General features: G+C 36.4%; 1 protein-coding gene across 2 annotated transcripts in view; it reads right to left on the bottom strand.

The window, feature by feature from the left end:
- The window catches only part of adcy8 (adenylate cyclase 8 (brain)), a 116,257-nt gene that overhangs the window by 39,444 nt on the left and 52,598 nt on the right, over nt 1-24,215 (bottom strand). The window contains exons 7-12 of one of the 2 annotated variants that reach the window (XM_056479914.1): nt 23,459-23,729; nt 12,367-12,564; nt 8,840-8,940; nt 6,089-6,290; nt 3,778-3,867; nt 3,424-3,596 (exon numbers count right to left, since the gene is read on the bottom strand). In XM_056479914.1, the coding sequence (XP_056335889.1) occupies nt 3,424-3,596; nt 3,778-3,867; nt 6,089-6,290; nt 8,840-8,940; nt 12,367-12,564; nt 23,459-23,729 (1,035 nt within the window). The remainder of the gene's footprint in view (nt 1-3,423; nt 3,597-3,777; nt 3,868-6,088; nt 6,291-8,839; nt 8,941-12,366; nt 12,565-23,458; nt 23,730-24,215) is intronic. The other variant, XM_056479906.1, reaches the window with a different exon arrangement.

Raw genomic sequence — 24,215 nt, forward strand, 5'->3', positions numbered from 1 at the left:
GTTGCGGTGGGCCTCAAAATGGCACAGATTTGGATCCTATTTTAACCTCAGAAAATAAAAAAAAAGAGACTTTTTGTGTTTATTTCACTCCAATATTACTGTGAATGCACTATACTTACATACAGCTCTGTCCAAAACAGCTCTGTCCAAAAATATAATATATATATATATATATATATATATATATATATATATATATATATATATATATATATATATATATATATATATATATATATATATTATTCATTTTTATACTCATTTATAATTTTTTTATAATAATACATATTATTTAAAATACATAATTATTTCTGCCTAGTTCAAAAAACTAAAAAAATTAAAACTATAAGATTTTTACTTAATGTTATGTCTGTAAAAATGACTATATATTTTTTTACATACTAATTCTCACTATTATCTAGTGACTTATTACCTGCCTATTTGGCTGTTTATTGATACTTATTAAGTTCATATTCTGCATGATTTTATTATACACCCCTAATACATCCCTACATAATACCTAAACCAAAAACTACTGCCTTGATAAACTCAGCTTTAGCGCTAGTTCAACCAGGAAGTGTTGTCTTAGAGCTAGTTCAACGTCACTCATCACAATCAGTTTCAACCAATAGTCACGAGACTCAAGGAATATAAAAGCTGTCCATTCATTTCATTCATTTGGTTGCAGATACTGATGTGGACGTTCATCCACCATCCTCCCCACCACCACCAGGTTGGCCCAGTCCAGAGAGGTTAGCTCCCCCTTGCATTCATCCTCAGCACCCATAGCTGGATCTACAAACTTTTGATTCAAGCTACAGACAGGGCCTCAGCCAAAGAAATCGTATGTTTTGTTAAATCATACTTTTTGTCAAATGATACTCATCAAACAAATGTAAATCAGTATCATATATATCTCCCTGGTCTTATAACTATTAAAAAGCAGCAAATTAGGAGTTTATTTAGGTTAAAGTCAAAGCTAATGGCTTATTAATAGTGCTTTAGTTTAAAATAAAGGGTGACCATATGATGAGTTTATTTGCAAAATCAGATAACTCCATTTTTACATTCCAATTGTCAGATTTCATGTTTTAATATTGCAGAGTCCAATAAAAATATGATAGAAGGAAATTACAACTTTTTGCAAATTACTACTTTGACAATTTCATACTCAAATAACTAAAATCTGTGGTTATCTGTGCAAAAAAAAATTTATATATACAGTAAATATAGGTATTTATATAATGTTATTATATTTAAATAGTTTAAAAATAAAACCTAGTGCTTTCAAAGATCAAGTGCGTTGCAAAGTATACAGACACTATTCTTACGCCCAATGATATTTTAATAGACATGATGAAATTATATGTTAGTCGTTATTCTAAAAGATATAATGAATCAGAACACATTCTAATGTGAAAACAAAGTATTTCACTTTGATTGTTTTTTAATGCTTGAAAACAAGCCCCTATTCATCTGTGCCCCACATGCAGAAATCAGGACATGTTTGGTTTCTGAGACTCTGCTTTCCCCGACTCTGCACACGTCACTAAACAGCACATATTTTTGACCACCAGGCCACATCAACCACACTCAGAAGACAGTTTGTGCCTGTGTGACGTCAATAATAAACCTCGCACAATCTATTAAATCCTTCACAGACTGCTGCTTGAAAAATAGCATGACATTTATTGCTCTTATAGCTGCTCGATCTGCGTCATCTAACCAACCTGCTTGAGTCATCACGAATACGTCTATAGTGTTAAAGTGTGATGTATAATTAGGCTCTTTATAACTCGATGTAGGAGTGTGTATACACTCAAAAAATTATTTGTGCTGCTCCTTCAAACTACTTAATTAAAATGAGCTGTGATACAATTCTCGAGAGTTTTTTTGAGATTTAAGCATCTTTAATTTGTTATGTTAACTTAATCAAGTTAACCTAATCTTGTGTTGCGTTAAATGTGATTTTTTTTACAATGTACATACCTCTGATTGAGAGTCATCACAAATACATCTATAGTGTTGAACTGTGATGTATAATTAAACTCTTTATAACCTTGTTATGATCACCAGCAATCTGCAAATGCTAGATTGCTACACATCTGCCGCTTTACCGAACTACAAATCCCATCATGCCCAGCACTCACACACTAGTTCTAAATCCCCCCTTGATTTCACACACAAGGCTGCATATCATCCTCACTGATAACTTGGACTATTTAAGCACCACAGACCCATTTATTCTTTGTTCAGTATTGTTTAATGTTCCTTGTTTCTATGTTTTGCGCTGTCTGGTTATTTGATTCTTGGACTGTTTTTGGATAGTTTAATGACTGCCCTGACCTTTGCCTGTTTCTTGGACTACTCTTTTTGGATTGCCTTTGCTATCAATGTTTTGCTCCTGTTTTGACCCCTGCCTACCTGATAATTGACTAAATAAAGCTGCACGTGGAACTCTATCTCTGTTGCCAAGCCTGCATCATTACACACCTGATATAGGAGTGTGTGTAAACTCCAAACAGATGTTTGCTGCTTGTTCAAACTATCTATTTAAAATTAGCTAAAACAGCACAATTATTGAGATTTTTTTTGGGGATAACTTAATTGTTTTATGTTCAATCCACTTAAATTTGTTATGTTACCTTAATCTATTTGTGTTGTGTTGTGTGTGGAACCCTGCATTTTTACAGTGTACATACCTCTGGTTGAGAGTCATCACGAATACATCTGTAGTGTTAAACTGTGATGTATAATTAAGCTCTTTATAACCTTGTTATGATCACCAGCAATCTAGCGTTTGCAGATTGCTGGTGAACTACACATCTGCCACTTTACCGAACTACAAATCCCATCATGCCCTGCACTAACACACCAGCTCTAGATCACCCCTTGATTTCACGCACACACATTCAGATCATCCTCACTGATTACTTGGACTATTTAAGCACCACAGACACATTCAGTCTTTGCTCAGTATTGTTCCATGTTCCTTGTTTCCATGTTTTGCTTTGTCTGGTTATTTGATTCTTGGACTCTTTTTGGATTGTGATAGTTTAATGGCAGCCCCGACCTTTGCCTGTTTCTTGGACTACTCCTTTTGGATTGCCTTTGCTATTAATGTTTTGCTCCTGTTTTGACCCCTGCCTACCTGATAATTGACTAAATAAAGCTGCACGTGGAACTCCATCTCTGTTGCCAAGCCTGCATCATTACATACCTGATATAGGAGTGTGTGTAAACTCCAAAACGATGTTTGCTGCTTGTTCAAACTCTCTATTTAAAACGAGCTGAAACAGCAAAATTCTTGAGATTTTTGGGGGGATTACTTAATTTTTTTCATGTTCAATCCATTTAAATTCGTCATGTTACCATAATCGATTTGTGTTGTGTTGTGTGTGCATTTTTTTACAGTGTACGTACCTCTGATTGAGAGTCAGCGTGTCGTAGCGGATGAACAGCGGTGTGTAAAAGGCCTCAGTCAGGACGGCGTAGATGGCAATCATAATCAGAAGGATCGCCAACTTCAAAACTGAATTCAGTCGGAGAAAAACCGCACAGGTCACCATCGCCAGCACTCCGGTAAATACGAAATACTGTCAACAAACAGCCAGACGACCTCTCCATTAACACCCATCACTCCACGCGCACTGAATCAAGTGATTACAAACAGTTTACACAAATGCTGGAATTCTGTCAGGCCTTTTAACAGGCCAAGATTGGCAAGAAGAAGCTGTGGATGTGTGTGTTTGTGTGGGAGGCGGTGGATGAAAAGACCTCTGGGTAGAAGCAGATATCTGGGATTGAGGCGGATGCATTAAACGTCTGGTTCCTGAATGAGCCCGATTTATCGAAATCACACCAAAGCTGCAATACAGGAGAGAGAGAGAGAGACAGACAGGGCAAGTGTTTGAGAAGAGATGTACACAGTGTATATGTATAAAGAGTAATATAACTGCATGGGCACTAACTTTCTGACTGTTGGGTTATGATATTAGATTAATGGCTGATATTAAAATACTATAATATATTATTAAATTACTTATAATTAAAACATTAGACACATGACTGTTTTAAATGCTGCAATATCTATGCATGGCAACATAATAATATTTAAACTGGATTCTTTTACCAACAACAAGACAAGTGGAAGCAATAGTGGTCAACATGTAAACACTGGGAAAGTTATTGAAAAAGAATTATACATATGTGACTAATATATTTTTTCTATTATATATTTTATGATTGATATATTTATATCATAAAATCACAATGTTTATTTCACCAAAAATTGATTTCTTTCAGAAGGTAAATCTTCTGAATATGTAGGTGCATTTCAATAAATCAGAATGTCATTGAGAAGCTGACTAATTTCACTAACTCATATATTATATGTATTTATTACATTTATTTGTTTATTTCTGAGATACATAATTTTAGAATTTCTTTAGCTGTAAGTAATAATCATCAAACTTAAAAGTAAGAAACACTTGAAATATATCAATCTATGCGTTATCTGAGATGCACCTGTATATATATATATATATATATATATATATATATATATATATATATATATATATATATATATATATATAAAACACAATTTAAAACATGTTTTTGGCATATACATGAATACACATTTAAAGATCCAGAGTATCTGCTGTGTAAAGTGTTTATATAACAATATCAGGGTGTCACACTAAACCAAATGTCAAATGATCTGATTTTCCCCTTACATTCATTGACTAAAAAGCTGAATTTCCATGAATAAAATGAACAGAAAAACAGACACTAGTTCACCAAGATGATTGCTGGTTAACAAGTGTTAAGAAAGAAAATGGAACTAACCATAACAACAAGCAAAACATGGACAATAAAATAACCACACATTATTAAAAAAACGACATTAGTAATATTAGACACAAAAAAATGACGAAAAACAAAACAAAAACATAAAATCAAACGGTAACACTTGATTGTAACCGACTGACTATAAGAAACTTTGCAAGTACATGTCAATTTACACTAGCCCTAACCCCAAGCCTAACAGTCTACTTAGAATCTACTGAGAATTAGTTGGCATGTAGATGCAGTATAACTTAAATTCAACAAAATGCATTAAAGGGGCCATCAAAATAAAGCGATACCAAACGGACCATTAAAATAAAGAGTGACCAAACAAACAATACTCCCTGACTTTCAATGTCTGGAACAGACCTTTTACACAAAATACACATGGGAACTCTGTAATATTGGCTCTGTAAAGTTGAAATAAATTCTGCTTACATACAGAAGTTACCAGGCAAGTTACAGACTTTAACACTTTATACTGTATATATTAATATTATTAACAAAGAATATTACTTTAGAATTAATATAACTGTATATAATAATATTACTTTTCTAAATAATGAGTAAAGTAACACATTACTTTAAAAATTGGTAATAATATCTTAGTTACTTTTTTAAAGATGTAATACAAGTTAATTTAGTTTAATTAATTAGCTTTTTAAAATAAATTGCTGAATTAAAATGAACGTAGGCAAAAAAGAAGAAAAAAACTCCAGCAAGTTCTGAAAGAGATCAAGCCTGGTAAGAAAAAGAAACGCTAAAGTAGCTCAACAGTAATGGTACACATTATTTACCATAAAAAGTAACGTAACTAAGTAACTCAATATTTGAATGCATTACTTTTAAAGTAACTTCCCCAACACTACTAATGAAAGAGTACAGTATAACAAAAAATATAAAAATAAAAAGTTTGCTCACTATATTGAGTATTCCAAATTATAACCCAAAATATAAAAATAAAAGGTTTGCTCACTATTTTGAGTAAACCAAAATATTTTTTAAAAGTTTGCTCGTTATGTTGAGTAACCCAAAAGTAACTCAAATGTAATGTAATGCATTACTTATCATAAAAAGTAACTAGGTAACAGAAAATTTATTTTTTGGGGTCACTCAAAACTGTAATGCATTACATTCAATAGTAACTTTCCCCAACACTACTAATGCAAGAGTACAGTAACACTACTGATGACGTGCAAGAGTACAGAAAAGTGAAAAAAGTTAAAAGTTTGCTCACTATGTTGATCATGGCAGCCAGGAAGTTGATGAGGATGGACAGGAAAATTACGACATTCCGCGCGGCATAGGTTTCGTTCACCCAGCAGCACGCTTTACGCAAAACCAGCGGCAAACACTTGTAGTCCTCAGCCGTAGTCACAACAACAAGGCAGCAGTGCAGCAGGATGAGGACGGAGAACTGGATCAGCATTGTCACCATCCTGCACACACAATGGAAAACATTCTTGAGTTGAATCAAAATAATGTTTTAGTCATCGTAATGTACAGTTTTTAAGGCAATTGGTTGCAAACAATGCATATGGGCTGAATTTAAACAAACAAATTAAGTTGAACATTACTAAATTTAACTTGTTTGTTTAATATCAGCCCATATAAATTGCTTGCAACCATTTACCTCAAAAAAAAAAAAAAAAAAAAAAAAAAAAAAAAATCCAAGTAAATCCAATGAATCATTTTTTCGTCAACTAATTGCTTTTATACAATGTGTAAAACATTCATAGAACACATTTCATTAAAAACACCTCAAACACTACTAGTAAAGTAACCCATGAGTAATGTCTAATTATATATTTGTGGAAAAATATATAAAATATATACACAACACTGCATATTTAAGAGGTTTCAGTGTTCTTTGTTCAAATGGCTATCACATATCTAACTAATTTAATATCTGCAAAGTCATGATTATGCTTAATAAATCTTCAGTTGCAGATTGGAGATTGATATTATTGAAGTTTTCATGAAATATATTGACAATATGTCAGAGAGATGTGCTGTTGTATTTTCTGCAAAAGGTGAATATACAATATCAGATGTGAGCTGTACAGTTTTTATCCACCTGTAACATTTAGTAAATTACAGTTAAAAGTTTATAAATAACAGTAAGACGCACTCCATCTTATATTTCTTAAGGTCAGAGCAACCATATGCATGTTTTATAAACATTACTAAATAAAATTGATTAAATACAATAGGGTATATGCAGAGCTACTGTTTTTTCCAATACCTATAAACGTTTCATCAGGAGCAGCAGGTGAGTGCAGAAACACCATTGAAAATACTGGAGTAAAATAAATGTTCATATTTTAAAGACATGGCGAGGACAAATGTCATTTAATGCAGTGCTTGTACAATCTGTACAATCTGAGACCCACTGTTTATCATATATCAACCAGGCAGTGAAGATTGTTGATTTTTAATGAAAATGCGCCGATTCTGTAACTACAGTACATACAGTTTACCGGAAGCGCTTGACCCAGGTTACTGCAAAATTAAAATTACTTCCGCATATACCCCATTAAATAAAATGCTGCAAAAAAGTTTGGTATCGCATTATTTTGATGGTCCCTTTAATGCATTTTGTTAAATTTAAGTTACACTGCATCTACATGCCAACTAATTCTCATTAGATTATAAGTGGACTGTTAGGGTTGGGGTTAGTGTTAGTGTACGCTGACATGTACTTGCAAAGTTTCTTATAGTCAGTTAAATGTCTGTTAAAGGAGCAGTATCAACAGATATTAAGCAGAGAGTCTACTAATACTCAAATGAGAAGTAGTTGGCATGTAGTTGCAATGCAACTTTTGGTCTTTAAATGAACTTTTATTTAAATAAAATAAAATAAAATAAAATAAAATTTTCCAAAGAATCTGATTTGATTCATTGGATTTTGTCCCCTTAGAATTATAAGGTTCTGGCTGACATTTTTTGTCAAAATTTAGTTATTAACATATTCTTATTAAATGACAACTTATTTACATTATGGGATGTTTTTTTAATTAGTCGTTTACATTTTAAGGCATTTTATTAAAAAAACAAATGTTACACACATACTGTTTGCTGTATGCAATGCAAAAACTTTGAAGCTCAATATCTCAAAATCATTCAGAACGCAGATAGAACCTTATAAATCCAAAGTGATGATTTACTATTTTTTTTTAGTAAATATTTTAAGTTAAGTGGTTGCAAACAATTTATTTTGGCTGAATTTAAACAAACAAATTAAGTGGAACATTACTAAATTTTATTTGTTTGTTTAAATTCAACTAATATAAATTGTTTGCTACACTGTAAAGCCCAACAGTCAACTTTATCAAATGAAATGAGTGTAGTTAACTCAAGTTTTGAACTTTTGAAAAAGTTTTTGAATGGTTTGCTGCACTAATTTTCCTCAAATGGTTTGAGTTACCTTAACTTTTTGAGTTTTACAGTATATAATTCTGCAAAAATATATATATTTTTTCAGTATAATTGAGCAACACATTATATTTGTTGAATTTTGAAAATTACTGATGAAAGTTCCTCCAAATTAGAAATGAACGTTAACATTTTTCTGCATCCAATTTGCAACAACAAATAACAAAAAGATAATTAAGATGTTTATATTCATTTTACCAATGTTTTAGGTTAAGAAATCAATATTTGACAGAATAACCCTGATGTTTTTATTTGAATACAAAAACTTTTACATTTTACTGGCAATTCTGAATGACATTTCATTTTTTTCCCCACCCATACCCTAAAAAAAAGCTGACTCAACTTAAAATTTCAGGGCAAGCAGCTTCAGGTCATTTTTTTGTTTATTCAACTTAAATAGGGTCAAGTGCAGTACTAGGGTTGAAAGTTGAGTCAACTCAAAAAAGCTCTGAAGCAAGTTGCCTTACAATTTTAAGTTGAGTCAACTTTTTTTTTTACAGTATAGCTGTATATATACAGTACACAATTGTCTATACACATATGTATATTTTACCTTGCAGAGGGAAGTAAGCTCTGTATTCCAGTGATGAAGAAGAGAACAATGAAGGCACACACTAGATTTGACTTAAACACCTCATCTCTCATCTGGGAATACTGTGAAGAAAATACACACACAGAAAAATAAGGAGAAAACAAAACAAAACATCCTCTTCATATGCGACCACACCATGAAAGCAATGCTAACCACGTAGGAGAAAGCAGGGTAGGCGCTCAGACACACACACACACACACACACACACACACACACACACACACACACACACACACACACTTGTACTTTTTGGGTTAGTGAGAAGATGTGCGATTTTAAGGGCTGGAGAGAAAGCCAAGCACAAAGTGGCACAGCCAGAGGCCAAGCAGGGGGAAAGATCAACCCAATGAGCAGAAATGAGGTGAGGGAGAAATAAACAGAGTGAAAAGTGTGTGTGTTTTTAACTGCTGTAGGATGACAACATGCATGGATGTGGATCATGAGTAATCTGAAGGCCCTTCTGTGGGGACGTCCCAGTCGCTCAGGATGATTTAATGTTCACGATCAACTGGGTTCATCAGTAATGGTGATTAAAACCATTCACTTTGGAGGCCAATCCAATCAGCCGAATTTATGAGGTCATTATCCTAAGTGTTGATTGGGATTTACACTCTTTTTCTTTGTCCGAACTGGCTGAGCGGATCAGAAAATACCCATTTTTGTTAAAACTTTTTTCTTTCCGTTGAAAAATTCAGCTAGAGTTGGTGACAGAGGGTTTTTATATGGTCATTTGTTTGGTTGGTTACACATTTTCTTCCTCAGTATGGTGGTGCCTTGTTGCGGAGGTTTCTTATAATTCATTTACATCTATCCCTAATCATTAAAAAAAATTCTATGTAATGTCAATTTTAGCTTCAGCTCTTTTCTCAAAGTATCTGAAACAGTTAATTCTGATCTCTTAAAACTACTACTTCTGACAGCTGCTGTGCTCTGATTGGTTAAAAGGCTCAGATGGTTATAACTGATTGATCTCTTACAGCGAGTGTCACTGATTTCTACATCTAAGGTGTTTTTGTTATGTGATAAAATATTGTTTTAGTTACCAAAATCGCATCTCTGTATGTCACTTTGAATAATATTAAATGACTAAAAGCACATTAGTAATTATACACTACCTGACAAAAGTCTTGTTGTCGATTCCATTTGTAAGAGCAAGAGTTGATAGTTTGGAAAAGTGGCAGAAGGTAGAATTTTCAGATGAATCATCTGTTGAACTACATCCCAATTGCCACAAATACTGCAGAAGACCTACTGGAACCCGCATGGACTCAAGATTCTCACAAAAATCAGTCAATTTTGGTGAAAGAAAAAATCCTGGTTTAGGGTTACATTCAGTATGAGGGAGTGTGAGAGATCTGCAGAGTTGGTGGTATCAAGACATTTGTGCTGCCCATTACATTACAAGCCACAGGAGAGGGCAAATTCTCCAGCAGGATAGCACTCCTTCTTATACTTCAGCCTCTACATCAAAGTTCCTGAAAGCAAAGAAGGTCAAGGTGCTCCAGGATTGGCCAGCCCAGTCACCAGACATGAACATTATTTAGCATGTCTGGGGTAAAATGAAGAAGGTGGCATTTAAGATGAATTCAAAGAATCTTGATGAACTATGGGAGTCCTGCAAGAACGCTTTCTTTGTTTCCAGATGACTTTATTAATAAGTTATTTGAGTCATTGCAGAGATGTATGGATGCAGTCCACCAAACTCATGGGAGTCATTCACAATATTAAATATTTTTCCACTGTAGCATGACTTTATGTTCCATACTGTACATTATTTCTGTTGTGACAAGACTTTTGTCAAAGCAAAGTCAGATTTTATTGTCTTAATTAAATAATTAAAAATTAAGTCATGAACATATTTTATTTTAGTGAAATAAGTGTAATCTAGAGGCCTTTGCCTTTCATTTAAGCCACTTCTGATACCAAATGATCAACTAGAAGTCAAGTTATTATTTGTTGTTCAAAACTTGGATAGGCTACAAGGCTTTTGTCAGGTAGCGTATACATGAAATGCATCATTCATAGTTATTTCAGAAATGAATTCTCACGTACCGTATGAGAGCGACAATCATATTCAAAAATCTTTTTTAGAAAGGAAAAACTTAACATTTTGGATAAAACTAACTGTTTACTTTGTCTTTTCCACCTCACTTAAGTAATTTTCAAAGACTGTATTCAAGCATCATTTATTCATTCATTTTCCTTCAGCTTAGTCTCTTATTTAACAGGGGTCGCCACAGCGGAATGAACCGCCAACTGCACCATTTATTATTATTTATTGTTCAGATATTTCAAATTTCAGTGAATATGAACATGATAAATAAAACGCAAATTGATACAGAGAGCAAAAGCTTTTCTTTCTGTTCAGGCTCACTGAAAATATGTGCCTTTGCCTAGACTTTTACAAAACATAAAAAATGTTTCTACGGGTACATTTCGTTACATGTTTCAGATGACAAATCCACTAGAGAGCGCTGTCTAGATTTTTGCAAATCTGAAATGCATCTGAAATGTACCGCAAAATTTACCAAAAGTGATGCAAGTCCAATTTGGTGTTGTGCAAAGAACTGCACAAAATAATACTTTTTTTGTCAATAAAGTGTCCCTGTAAATATATTTAGTGTGAAAAGAAAGAAAAGTTGGTCGCATCGTACTGCCTGTAGCATTCATTTGACCTCAAAACTGCAGCCAGATGTATGTTTAAGTATGTTTTTTGTGGTTTCATAAAAATGTAGACTAAAGCATGTATAACTAATGAGCCTTCAAACCAATTTCTGTGGACAAAGTTTGACTTTCATCTGGGTGGCACGTTTTAACAACAACTAAATAGTTAAGAATGATGTCAATAGGCAGAGAATACAGTAGGAGTCTTTAGTGGCTGTTCAAACACATTTAACCACATGTGTCTACATCAGTGTTTCCCAACCCTGTTCTTGAAGGCACACCAACAGTACACATTTTCAACCTCTCCTCATGAGAACATTAGAAGAGACTCCAAAAGCTGAAATGAATGGATCAGATAAGAGAGACATCCAAAGTATGTACTGTTGGTGCGCCTCCATGAACAGGGTTGGGAAACACTAGTCTACACTATGAAAGCAATCCAATTCGATCTCTGCAAGTGTTTGAAAATGGAAATGCTCAAAACATTTAAGACAGTTTTTATTGCATACTGCCAACAAGCTAAAAGAAATGACCATCTTTGACCAATAAAAAAGCAGCCACCGTTCTCCCCCGAAAAAACAAAAACAGCTGGATGACTTTAGCTTGATTTCTGAGATGGGATATAGTAATTGAGAGCATTTTAAACCGCTGCGTGAGCTCTGAAAGACATCGACTGACATCGCTGGCACAAAATGTCCTTTAGTTTACTCATGACAAAAACACCCTCTCGCCTCCTTCTCCTGCACCTCCGAAACAAAACTAAAAGAGGAGAGAGCGCGAGAGAGGAAGGGGACAGGACGGCTGGAAGATGGGAGCAGGCTACCTTGTGCTCCAGCAGTGCTTCTCTAAAGGTGAGAGAGAAGGGGGAGATATGTTCTTGGCGGAGCTTGTCCCCGCTGCGCAGGGCGATGGTGCTCTGCATGCGAGCGTTAATTTCCTGTGAGCCGGCGCGCACATGCAGGGCTTGAGCCAGGTGGTTGGGGAGCAGGTTAATGGAGTGACGTGTGAGCGCAGCCAGAGTCTACAGAGGAAAAGCACATGCAGCGCCCATGAGTGTGTGTGTGTGTGAGTGTCTGTGTGCATTTGTTCATTCAAGAGCTCTACACAACATGAACGTATGAAAATCAAAGACTGCACAACACACACACATGTTTACTTAGATAAATGAGGACAAACTACAGACTTTTTAAACATAATTAACCCACAGTCTACTCCCGCAAGAAAACATTTGCATTATTTAATCATTTATGAAACGCAGAATGTCCCAAAAGGAGCTTTTTGGCCAGATTTAGCTCACTTCTAATGACAATTTTGTCCCTAATCGACAGCTAAGCACACACAAATACACACACACGCACACACGCACGCAAGCACGCACGCACGCACGCACACACACTTACATATAACATGATTATTTTTTAATACAGCGGACACACTCTGGACTGTAAGTAAAAGGCTTTTCTAACAGCTCAGGCCATCTTTTAGAGTGGATGTACAGTAAAAAAAAATTTAAATGTACACACCCATGTCTAATTCTCTTGCCTTAATGCTGAAAGCCGGATCTTTGATATTAGATATTTTAACGATCAGAATACTGTATGCTGCTGCAAGCTAAAAAGATAATTAACCAAATTAACCAAAAAATGCAACCAAAATGAACAAAAATTCCCTACAAAGTGGGCAGAAACTTGAGTCAAGAAAGATCATGCGCTTTATATAACATGCAATGGTACACAATGTTAGCCAAAAGAAATTGTACTGTACATCCACAGCACATATTCTACATTGACTATGTTTACATGGACATGAGTAAATGAATTATTTGCGGTAATCTGAATAAGACGTTAATATGATTAAGGTGTTTACATGATTTGCTTTTTGAATATTCCTTTCATGATCCCGGTTTACATGTTATAGCACGCTATTTATGTCATAACACAATATCCACGTTTCCTCCGAAGCTTCATGTAATTTCAGGTGTTTACTTTTTAGTTTGTCGACTTTAACTTAAGCATTTCTGCAATTTCATTCAGGAACATTTCATGCATGCCCCCCATGACAAATGAGATATTGGATGAGAGTATGAACTGCGGGATAAGTGTTGTTTTAATGGAATTTCATACCGCATTTCATGATGCAGGTGTCTGTGGTCCTTCACTGATTCGGTAGGTGCAGAGAATAGTGTCAAACAGCTGTGTGTGTATAGACTATCCTGACGCAAAATGCGGCAAAAATCCTACGCGATGATAATAGTTTGATTAAGGTGTTTATGTGTCTGTACTGCACTTTAATTCGATTTCATTTAGTTCAATTATAACCTTAATCAGATTAAATTAATCACAAATCGATGTTTACATGGTAGACTCTTAACCAGAGTATTGTCTTAGGGTGCTTTCATACCTAGACTTTTGTTTCGGAACCTGGCGCATTTCCCCAGTTAGCGCGAATCCAGATATCATGCTCGGATCACCTGAATGAGATTGTCTCGGCTCGATTGAAACAAATTCTGGAGCGAATCGATGGTAGTGAAAAAGCAACGAACTAGCCAACACAGTGTATTATGAGTATGTAATAGGCATTATTGGATGTATGAAGAGAGAATTATAAGTAAGACAGGATGTCATTCCTACAGGTAATTGTGTGTTCCACGTTAAACAGAAAGCGAAAGCATGCTGAACTATTAACAAGAATTGTTTATTTGTTAGGAAAATTGACTGAACTGCAGTCTTGGTTTATCTGTTATTTCTCTCTATAATGTAACGTCTAGCTATAATGCATAAATGTATGAGAAAGTCTTACCTCTGATTTATAGTTGGTGACGATGTCTGTGGGTGTTACCATTTAAAATGAAAAATCAGCTGTTCGCTTATAATGTCTTATTGCTCATCGTCATGAATTAAAATTAAAATAAGGACGCATGACACCTGAGCGGGAACCATGAAACTCTGACCAATTTGTTTACTCTCATGTGACTGGTTTTAATTATTTTGGTTCATTTAGAAACTTGCCATGTGAAAGTGAACCGCACCAAGAACATAAACACTGTAACAATTTAAATCAGTTTCAGAACAAAACTATCAATCTACAGGTGTGAAAGCACCCTTAATTGTATTAAAATAGCATTATTGGTGTCCATGTAAACGTACTTATATTTAACTGGGTTATATATGCAGTTTAGAGCTATTTAGCTTAGAATTGTACTGTATAAAGAACTATAGAAGTAAATATGACTTGATACAAGCTGACATATGATTTTGACAACAAATATTTGAGAGGTTCACATGAAGAAAGGGGTTAAATAAAGATATCACCAGCATTACACCACCCAATAAGATGATTTTAATGAGAAATGGCATGAGCAGGACCTGGCTAAGTTCAGGCCACTCGACTAAACCAGATGACTGCACAAGAAAACAGAGGAAAACTGAAAAAATAAATAAATATATATAGGCTATATATATATAACACGGCTCTGTTCCAAACCCTAATGATTTTTACTGTTTACACAAGTATCTCAATTGGCTGAAAAAAGCTCTGCATAGACATCAACACCCAAGCAAACAAACTTGCACACTTTCAAACGGTACATGTACTTCAAGAACTGACTAATTCTACTGGCTAACTAGCTAATTTAGCCGATTAGTCATGTCACCGTTGCGTAAATGTGACAGACGTCCAAACAGAGGAGAGCAAAATGTTAGGAAACTAGAGCAATAAATTACCAAGTTGCTAAGCTAAAGAATAAATGCTGAGACAGCCCACACAAGTATTTTAAACAGCAATTCATGTCAATTTCTGATCATTAATGTATTCCTTGAAAGGTTGCTTTGCCAATTCATAAAATCCAAATATAAATGCCAACTTTAAAAAAGAATCAACCAACCTTTCTGTAGCATAGCACTAGCACGGTCAAAGGCTGTTTACATGGAAGAATGAGAGAAGACCTCCATGTTTGTGGGTCAGCAAACACATTTCATTGCAGCAAACCCAGTAATAGCCATGTACTGTATGTCACATATGCGAACTGGATTTAAAATGAAAGCTTTTTTGCTCTCCATCATAGCGTAGGCATGAGTTGCATTGTATTTAAGCGTATTTATCAGCGTAAATGTCAGCACTGGGGTAGAGGTCACATGGAAGGATGACTAGCTGAGGATATGGCATAAACAAGGTCTGACACAGACGTTTGATTTTGTTTTGACTGTTGAAAGTATCTGTAAAGAGGACCATCATCTGTGCCGTGAGCTGAGGCTACGGTCACTGTAAGCCGTGAGTCATATTGGAGAAACACTAAAATTATGAAACTCGCTCTCATACGTACTCACTGGACTATTTGCACAGAACTGTGAATATATGTGGTGCTTTATATATTAATAATAGCAATATACAATCACTGGCCACTTTATTAGGTACACCTTACTAGTACCGTGTTGGACCACCTTTTTGCCTTCAGAACTGCCTTATTCCTTCGTGGCATAGATTCAACAAGGTACTGGAAATATTCCTCTGGGATTTTGGTACAAATTGACATAATAGCATCACGCAGTTGCTGAAGATTTGTCGGCGGCACATTCATGATGCGAATCTCCCGTTCCACCACATCCCAAAAGTGCTCAATTGGATTGAGTTCTGGTGACTGTGGAGGCAATTTGAGTACAGTGAACTCATTGTCAAGTTCAATAAACCAGTCTGAGATGATTTGCGCTTTATGACATGGTGCGTTATCCTGCTGGAAGTAGCTATCAGATGTTGACATCCAATTCTGAACCTACCATCCAAAAGTTGCAGCAGAAATCGAGACTCATCAGACTATTTCTCTTTTTCTGACCATTCTCTGTAAACCCTAGAGATGATAGTGCGTAAAAATCCCAGTAGATCAGCAGTTTCTGAAATACTTAGACCAGCCCGTCTGGCACCAACAACCATGCCACGTTCAAAGTCACTTAAATCTCCTTTTTTCTATATTCTGATGATCAGTTTGAACTGCAGAAGATCATCTTGACCATGTCTACATGCCTAAATGCATTGAGTTGCTGCCATGTGATTTGTTGATTAGAAATTTGTGTTAACGAGTAGTTGGACAGGTGTACCTAATAAAGTGGCCGGTGAGTATAATAGCCAACTAAAGTATTCTGACACTTATTACTACAAAATATATGAATATAACTGCATTTAAGTAATTGTTCTCTCTAAAACTGGTTGTTTATTTGTGATTTAGGCCAACCTAAAGGCTACTGTAGGTTACTTGTTTTTCAGTAGAATTCTTGAGCTGTTATGTTACAGCCATGTAACATAACAGACATGATCCCAAATTTTCAGAATTTGTTCATATAACAATATCTCATGGCCTTAAAGTCAGATTTTTGACTATATTATCTTTATCTTTGAGATTTTTTAAAGAATTCTATATTCAATAAAAACTATTCTTTGTTAGCAGTTGCAGTGTAGAGTTCTGCCTTGGACACAATATTGAAGCTCAATACTATTCTTTACACAAGGTTGTACAACAATAGCAAAACAATAATATTATAGTAAGAGCAAAGTAGACTAAATATTGATGTTTAATGAACCAATTCTCAAATGGCCTGGTGAATTGTGAATCAAAAGTGATGACTTTGGTTTCAATTAATGCTAATCTTTTGAAATATCTTGAGGACCAAAACATAATTTTGTCACACTAAAGCATAGGTCTCAAACTCAATTCCTGGAGGGCCGCAGCTCTGCACAGTTTTGCTCCAACCCTAATCAAATACAGCTAATCCAAATAATCAAGGTGTTCAAGACTACTAGACACTAATAGATCAGCTGTGTTTGATTAGGGTTGGAGCAAAACTGTGCAGAGCTGCGACCATCCAGGAATTGTGTTTGAGACCTATGCACTCAAGAGAAGGCAAATGTGTGCTAAATTGGCAGCTTTGATGTAAAATTAATATATTACATTTTGAAATATATTAAATTAAAAAATTATAATAATACACACTAGTTCACACTAATACTGCTGTTGTACTCGTTATTTATTGATTTAGCCTTAGGCTCAATCAGAATTCTACCCCTTAGCCCTTCCCCTGACCCCTGACCCCTACCCCTCGTTTTGCGCTTTCACATGAAGGGGTAGGGGTGTCCCAATTCTCTTTAGCTTGAAGGCGTAGGGCTAAGGGGAAGGGCAAGATACCCCTTCAAACTGAGATTTTCAGGACCACACTCGAAATCAAAGGGAAGTCAGGAGATGCACAATTTGTTTGTTTTTTTTTTTGTCATAATTATGAATTTTTACAACAAACAAGAACATGTTTTATTGTATTCATATCCGCGTTGGTGTTTTACCGTCATGCTTTAAAATAAAAAAAGATAAAATAAAAACTGCTAAATTCATATATTTATAAAACTATAGTCCCTAATAATAACTCCTGTATAGCAGTCCCACAACATTCTGACACTCGATGACACTCGAATACCCTGTCAGAAAAGTCTAGTACCTGTGAATGACCTTTTTACAGTGTCTGCTATAATGTTAGTGTAGTTTTTTGTGTGTTTACATAGCTGAATATGGCTACTGTGTAATTGTGCAGTATAGTTACGATTTTATTGCCACATTAGATCGATATGATAGCATGATATATGCCTTCGGTGATTTCCTGAAGATAGATACCAAAAAAAAAAACAACGCAACTGGAATAACTTCAGCAGTCATGATTGTCAGATCTCATATGAAGCAAAAGATTGTGATGATATACAGTATGATGATGTGTGCAGGTGCTGTAGTGGTGTCCCATTTCTTAAGGGTAAATTTTGAAGCCCATTCCCTTCACACTCTGTTTCAAGGGCGAAGGGGAATGGGTAGGGGTACGAAAATAGAATTGGGATTGGGCCTGAGTGAGCTTAATGTTAATGTTTAATAGAGTCATGAGCCATCACATAATTCAAATCTATCAACCTCAAGCTTGTCCTCAACAAGCTAAAATTTTTTCCTTCGCCCCAACCCAGATGCATTTTTAAAAGATGAAACATTTGCTAAACCTATTCCTTTAAGCATTTACATCCCAGTGGTTCAGCCGTTAATCAGAATAATAACTGTATTGAAACTGAGAAATCTGGGTGGAGCAGAAGAGACAGAAGAGATTCAGGGAGTAGATGTCAGAGAATAATTTTGAGAGCTCTTCTTTAATCCTGAAGGTGGAGGAATAAAGCTTTTGAGAGCTCAGGCGCTTTTCAGAGCAATGAAGCATCCGGCAAGGGTTTGTAATAGTGTAGTCAGACAAGTCATGAGCCAAGGATGCTACAATAAAGGAAGAGATGTACTCTTCCTTTTGTCAGGAGATCGGCTGTATCATTTTGAAAGGACTCTATTAAACAAAGGGCTTGTTAGATCTGCATTCACAACTGACTTCCTGATTGGTAGATCTGTTCAAAATGTAGATTTATGTCTTTATCTGGATTCATTTATTGATTTCAGAAGGCAGCCATACGGGTTTTTTTGGCTGGTCGATACAAAATGCTTTCTCATATATTAAAGATGAGGCCCATGTTAAACACCTGAGGAAATACTCTCAGGTTGCAATGTTTATATGCATGTGTGTGTGTTTCTGAAGTCACTTCAAAGTTTTAGACTGCACACAAAAAACAAGGACTAAGACACTAAATCCATTAACTGAACCACCCTTCGGCAGAACACAAACACACCCAAACACCCACTAAAACACACTCACTCACTCACACACGCTGTGGCTGCAATGCGTCACTGAGGACAAAGCCTGAACAGAGAGACGGAGAAGAGAGAGGGAGAGGATGTGAGATAAAGGAGAAGAAAAGAACAGCAGATGAAAGAGAGGAGGAGGAGAGAGAGGGAGGGATAAACGGAGCGTGAAGGAGAAAAAGAATCCTGTTACAGCCTTACAGACATTCCTGTTGTCATGGAGACCGGCCCTATAATCTTACATATACACATGAACATGTCAGCATACTTCTGTTTGAACACATCTAGAACAGCTGAGACATGCACACACACACACATATACACACACCACACAGATGTCTAATCAACGTGAAAGCTTGTGCTCTCAGCTGATGTGTAATTGGCTGGTCGCCCTGCCAGTCATACAGTGAGAGCTCTTTGATGTGTTAAGATGACTGCATGACAAAGGCAACAAAAGCGGCGCATTAATCAAAGACAACATTCCCTTATGTTAACCACGTCACCATAGCAACAGCCTGGCAACTCGGCCCACACCAAGAGAGTTCTGCATCATAATCAGCAGCACATGCCACAAAAACCTTCTAGAACATTGTTCAGAGCCATTCAGACCTGAGAACCCTCAGAGCAGTGTTCACCCCACAGCCTCAAAAAACTCTATTCCCATCTTACAGTCTTGAAAAACCACTGCAACACTAAGTCGGCCTGCAAAAAACTTGAAAGCCTACTAAAACACTTTCCCCACATTACAGCTTTGAAAACTCACTGGAGCATGATTCCCAAACAGCACAGCCTTGAAACACTAGAACACAATTCCAGAACTTGACCTTAAAACTCCACTAGGACAGTATTCTTGCCCTACAGTTTTTGAAAACTAACTAGAACATTATTCGCCACCTAAAACCTTGAAACCACACTAGGTCACTATTCCTACCCTACAGCGTAGGCTTCAAACACAAATCCTGGAGGGCCGCAGCTCTGCACAGTTTTGCTCCAACCCTAATCAAACACAGCTGATCTAGTAGTGTCTAGTGGTCTTGAACACCTTGATTAGTTGGATCAGCTGTGTTTATTTAGGGTTTGAGCAAAACTGTGCAGAGCTGTAACCCTCCAGGAATTGAGTTTGAGACCTCTTGAAACAACACTAGGGTAAGATTCTTGCCATACAGCCTTTGAGAACTCACTAGAACATCTCTAAAACCTTGAAACCACACTAGGGCAGTATTCTTGCCTTATAGCCTTTGAAAACTCACTAGAACATTTTTCTATGCCTAAAACCATGAAACCACACTAGGGCAGTATTCTTGCCCTACAGACTTTGAAAACTCACTAGAACATTTTTCACTCCCTAAAATGTTAAAACCACACAAGGGCACTATTCTTGCCATACAGACTTTGAAAACTCACTAGAACATCCCTAAAACCTTGAAACCACACTAGGGCAGTATTCTTGCCTTATAGCCTTTGAAAACTCACCAGAACATTTTTCTGTCCCTAAAACCTTGAAACCACACTAGAGCAGTATTCTTGACCTAGAGCTTTTGATAAGTCTCTAGAACATTTTTCTATGCCTAAAACCTAGAAACACACTTGGGCAGTATTCTTGGTCTACAGCCTTTCAAAACTCACTAGAACATTTTTCTATCCCTTATAACTTGAAACCACGCTAGAGCAGTATTCTTGACCTACAGCTTTTGAAAACTCACTAGAACATCCCTAAAACCACACCAGGGCAGTATTCTTGCCCTACAGCCTTTGAAAACTGACTAGAACAATTTTCTACCCCTAAAACCTTGAAACCACACTAGGACAGTATTCGTGCCGTACAGCCTTTGAAAACTCACTAGAACATTTTTAAACCCATAAAACCTTGAAACCACACTAGAGCACTATTCTTGCCCTAAAGCATAGGTCTCAAACACAATTCCTGGAGGGCCGCAGCTCTGCACAGTTTTGCTCCAACACTAATCAAACACAGCTGATCTAGTAGTGTCTAGTTGTCTTGAACACCTTGATTATTTGGATCAGCTGTGTTTAATTAGGGTTGGAGCTAATCTGTGCACAGTTGCGGCCCTCCAGGAATTGAGTTTGAGACCTATGCCCTACAGCCTTTGAAAACTCACTAGAACATTTTTCTACCCCTAAAACATTCAAACTACACTAGGGCAGTATTCTTGCCCTACAACCTTTGAAAACTCACTAGAACATTTCTCTATCCCTAAAAACCTTGAAACTACACAAGGGCACTATTCCTAAATCACAGCATTGAAAAGGCACTATAACACTTTTCCTGCCCTTGAAACTCAACTAGGACAAGGCTTCAGGGTAGGAAAAGTGTTCTATTGAACTTTTAAAAACTGTGTTAGTTGGGAATAGTGTCCTAGTGAATTTTTCCTAGGATAGCCTTGAAAAGCCCTACATTACCCTACATTCCTGAGCACCCACTAGAACACTTTTGCTGTCCTACAGCTACAGTGTGGAAACTCTTCAAAACATTAACCCTTCCCTATAACCCTGATAATTAGCTAAGATACAGTTTAAAAAGCAACATAATCTTAATAATATGTATGTTGAATATCCAGTGTTCTCTTGCCTCCATTGCCAAGACTGCAGCTCTGCAAAGCAAGTTTGGTCAAAGGAGAAATGATCGTGCCAACTGAGCCTGGTTTCTCTCTAAGTTTTTTCCTTTACATTCGTCAACTGGTGAAGTTTTGTTCCTCGCTATTGTCGCCACTGGCTTGCTTGGTTCGGGACTCGTGGAGCTGACAATGGATTTGCTCTGTATGGACTTTCAGCAGTGAAAATTTAAACCACACTAAAATAAGCTGAACTTCCTCTCTGAAAACTGTACTGACACAGTTTTAATTTACTACAACTTCTATGTTATGCTGCTTTGACACAATCTACATTGTAAAAGCGCTATATAAATAAACATGAATTGGTATGAATTGAATAAACTCATTAACGTACAACCATTAGAACCCTCCAGACCATGCTTTAGCATCTACCCTTTGAGAATCCGCTGGGATATCCTTGTAGTAGTCAGGCAACCTTGTAGCTGAAGAAATATTCTGCAGACAGAAAGTACAGTCAATCATCCTTCAAGTATGAGTACCTTCAAGAAGACAAATCTCGTACTACAAACCTGACAACTAACAAGAACAAAGTCGCTCAGCGTTGTTCACAATGTTTTTTCTTAGCTTCTTCACCAAGAACTCACAAACTTCTCTTCCATCCAAACACTGTGAGAACTAGAACACTGTTTTGCATCACTGAGAACTCACTGGAACTCAGTTTCATTCCTACAGTCCCACTTGAATGTTGTTCCTGCTTTTAAAGTTGAGAAGTCTACAGCACACAGTTCTCACCTTACAACTTTGAGAACCCACACAAACATCAGACTTTTGTTCTAATGTGACACCAAGTGCCCTGCAAAGTGTACTCTACAGCAGTGTTTGCCAACCCTGTTCCTGAAGGCACACCGACCATACACATTTTCAACCTCTTCCTAATCAAACACACTTGAATCAACTCATTAGAACAGACTCCAAAACCTGAAGTTAATAGGTGAGATAAGGGAGACATCCAAAATATGTACTGCTGATGTGCCTCCAGGAACAGGGGAAACACTGCTCTACAGGATATTCTGCAATGATTTCATTTATTTTTTTCAATGTGTTACACTAACAACAAGGAAAAGTGTTTCCAAAACCTTCACTACATAAACAGTGTTATCAGAGAACATGTTCACATTTAAGTCACCCTTGCAAAGCCACTGTGATTGAATAGTTGTCATAATCTCAAGTTTAGTATGATATGCTACTCCATGAAGAACATCAAAAACTCTTAAATAGAAAGTAAAGAACAACAGTTAGGTGCAATTCAAATAAAACTGCAATAGACACAATTGAAATCAATGTTTGTTTACATAGGAAGATTCTCAGATATTGATTACATACAAGTGCCTTTACAGACAAACTACTTCATTAGTTGCAAAACACAAACACACAAACCATCCAGAACAAACCAAACATAAAATGCAGGAGTAGCATGAAAGAAAATGGAGAGATGTGGAAATAAATCAGGAGCCCAGACTGAACTGTAAGACAGGTGCAGTAAACAGATACAGAGCTCCATTTGCCTGCTGTGTTTGTGAATCGCTGAGGTTGCTCTAATATGTGCCTGTTTGTGTGTGGTTGTTTGCTGATGTGTGCATGGCACTCACATTCTGCTTGCCCACTATGTTATGGAAGGGAAGTTCAGGGCTCCACGTTCCCTCTGTGAAGGAAGTGTTGGAGGTCCTGTGATCTGATTGGTTGGTGGAGTCTCTCATGATGTCCTCGGGTAGCGTAAGCAAGCTCTCCTCCGGCTGCTTGATCAGGAAGGTCTCGATGTTATGCCTGCGCAGGAAGTCATTACGGTCCTTACCATGACCCTCCTCCACCTCGTAATCTCCGTTCAGACAGTCGAGAGCCGCTTTAGAGATGTGAATCCTCCTAAAAGGGTCAAAATTAACAACAGATTCATCTCGAACATCCACAACGTGACACCTTTTTCTAAATTAAAATAAACAAAAGCTCAATTAATTTTTTTTATCCGCATCATTACACAAGGAAGGTGGGGAAGGGGGATAAAATCCCTATTTTCTATCAACAGATAATTCTACTGCACTTCCTTACTTTACTTTTTAATCAGCAAATGCCCATTTTCCACCAGGATGAATGGTACGGAACTAGTGAATGGTCCATTTTTTGGGTTTGCTTTTCCACAGGCTAGACAGCTGCCACATCTATACCCAAATGCTAATGTGGAAGCACCAAAAACAAACACACTATCAACAATGGCAGTGTTCTGTTGCTTTCTGAATCTTCATTGCAGAGTTCATTTTGATGGCGAGTTTTGATTTAGTCTTAGTCTTTTGACCAAAACGACATATCTTTAGCCATATTTTAGTCTCCGGAATTCATTGGATCTTTAGTCTA

Source organism: Danio aesculapii, chromosome 2 (assembly GCF_903798145.1).
Source record: "Danio aesculapii chromosome 2, fDanAes4.1, whole genome shotgun sequence".
In the NCBI taxonomy this organism is placed as follows: Eukaryota; Metazoa; Chordata; class Actinopteri; order Cypriniformes; family Danionidae; genus Danio; species Danio aesculapii.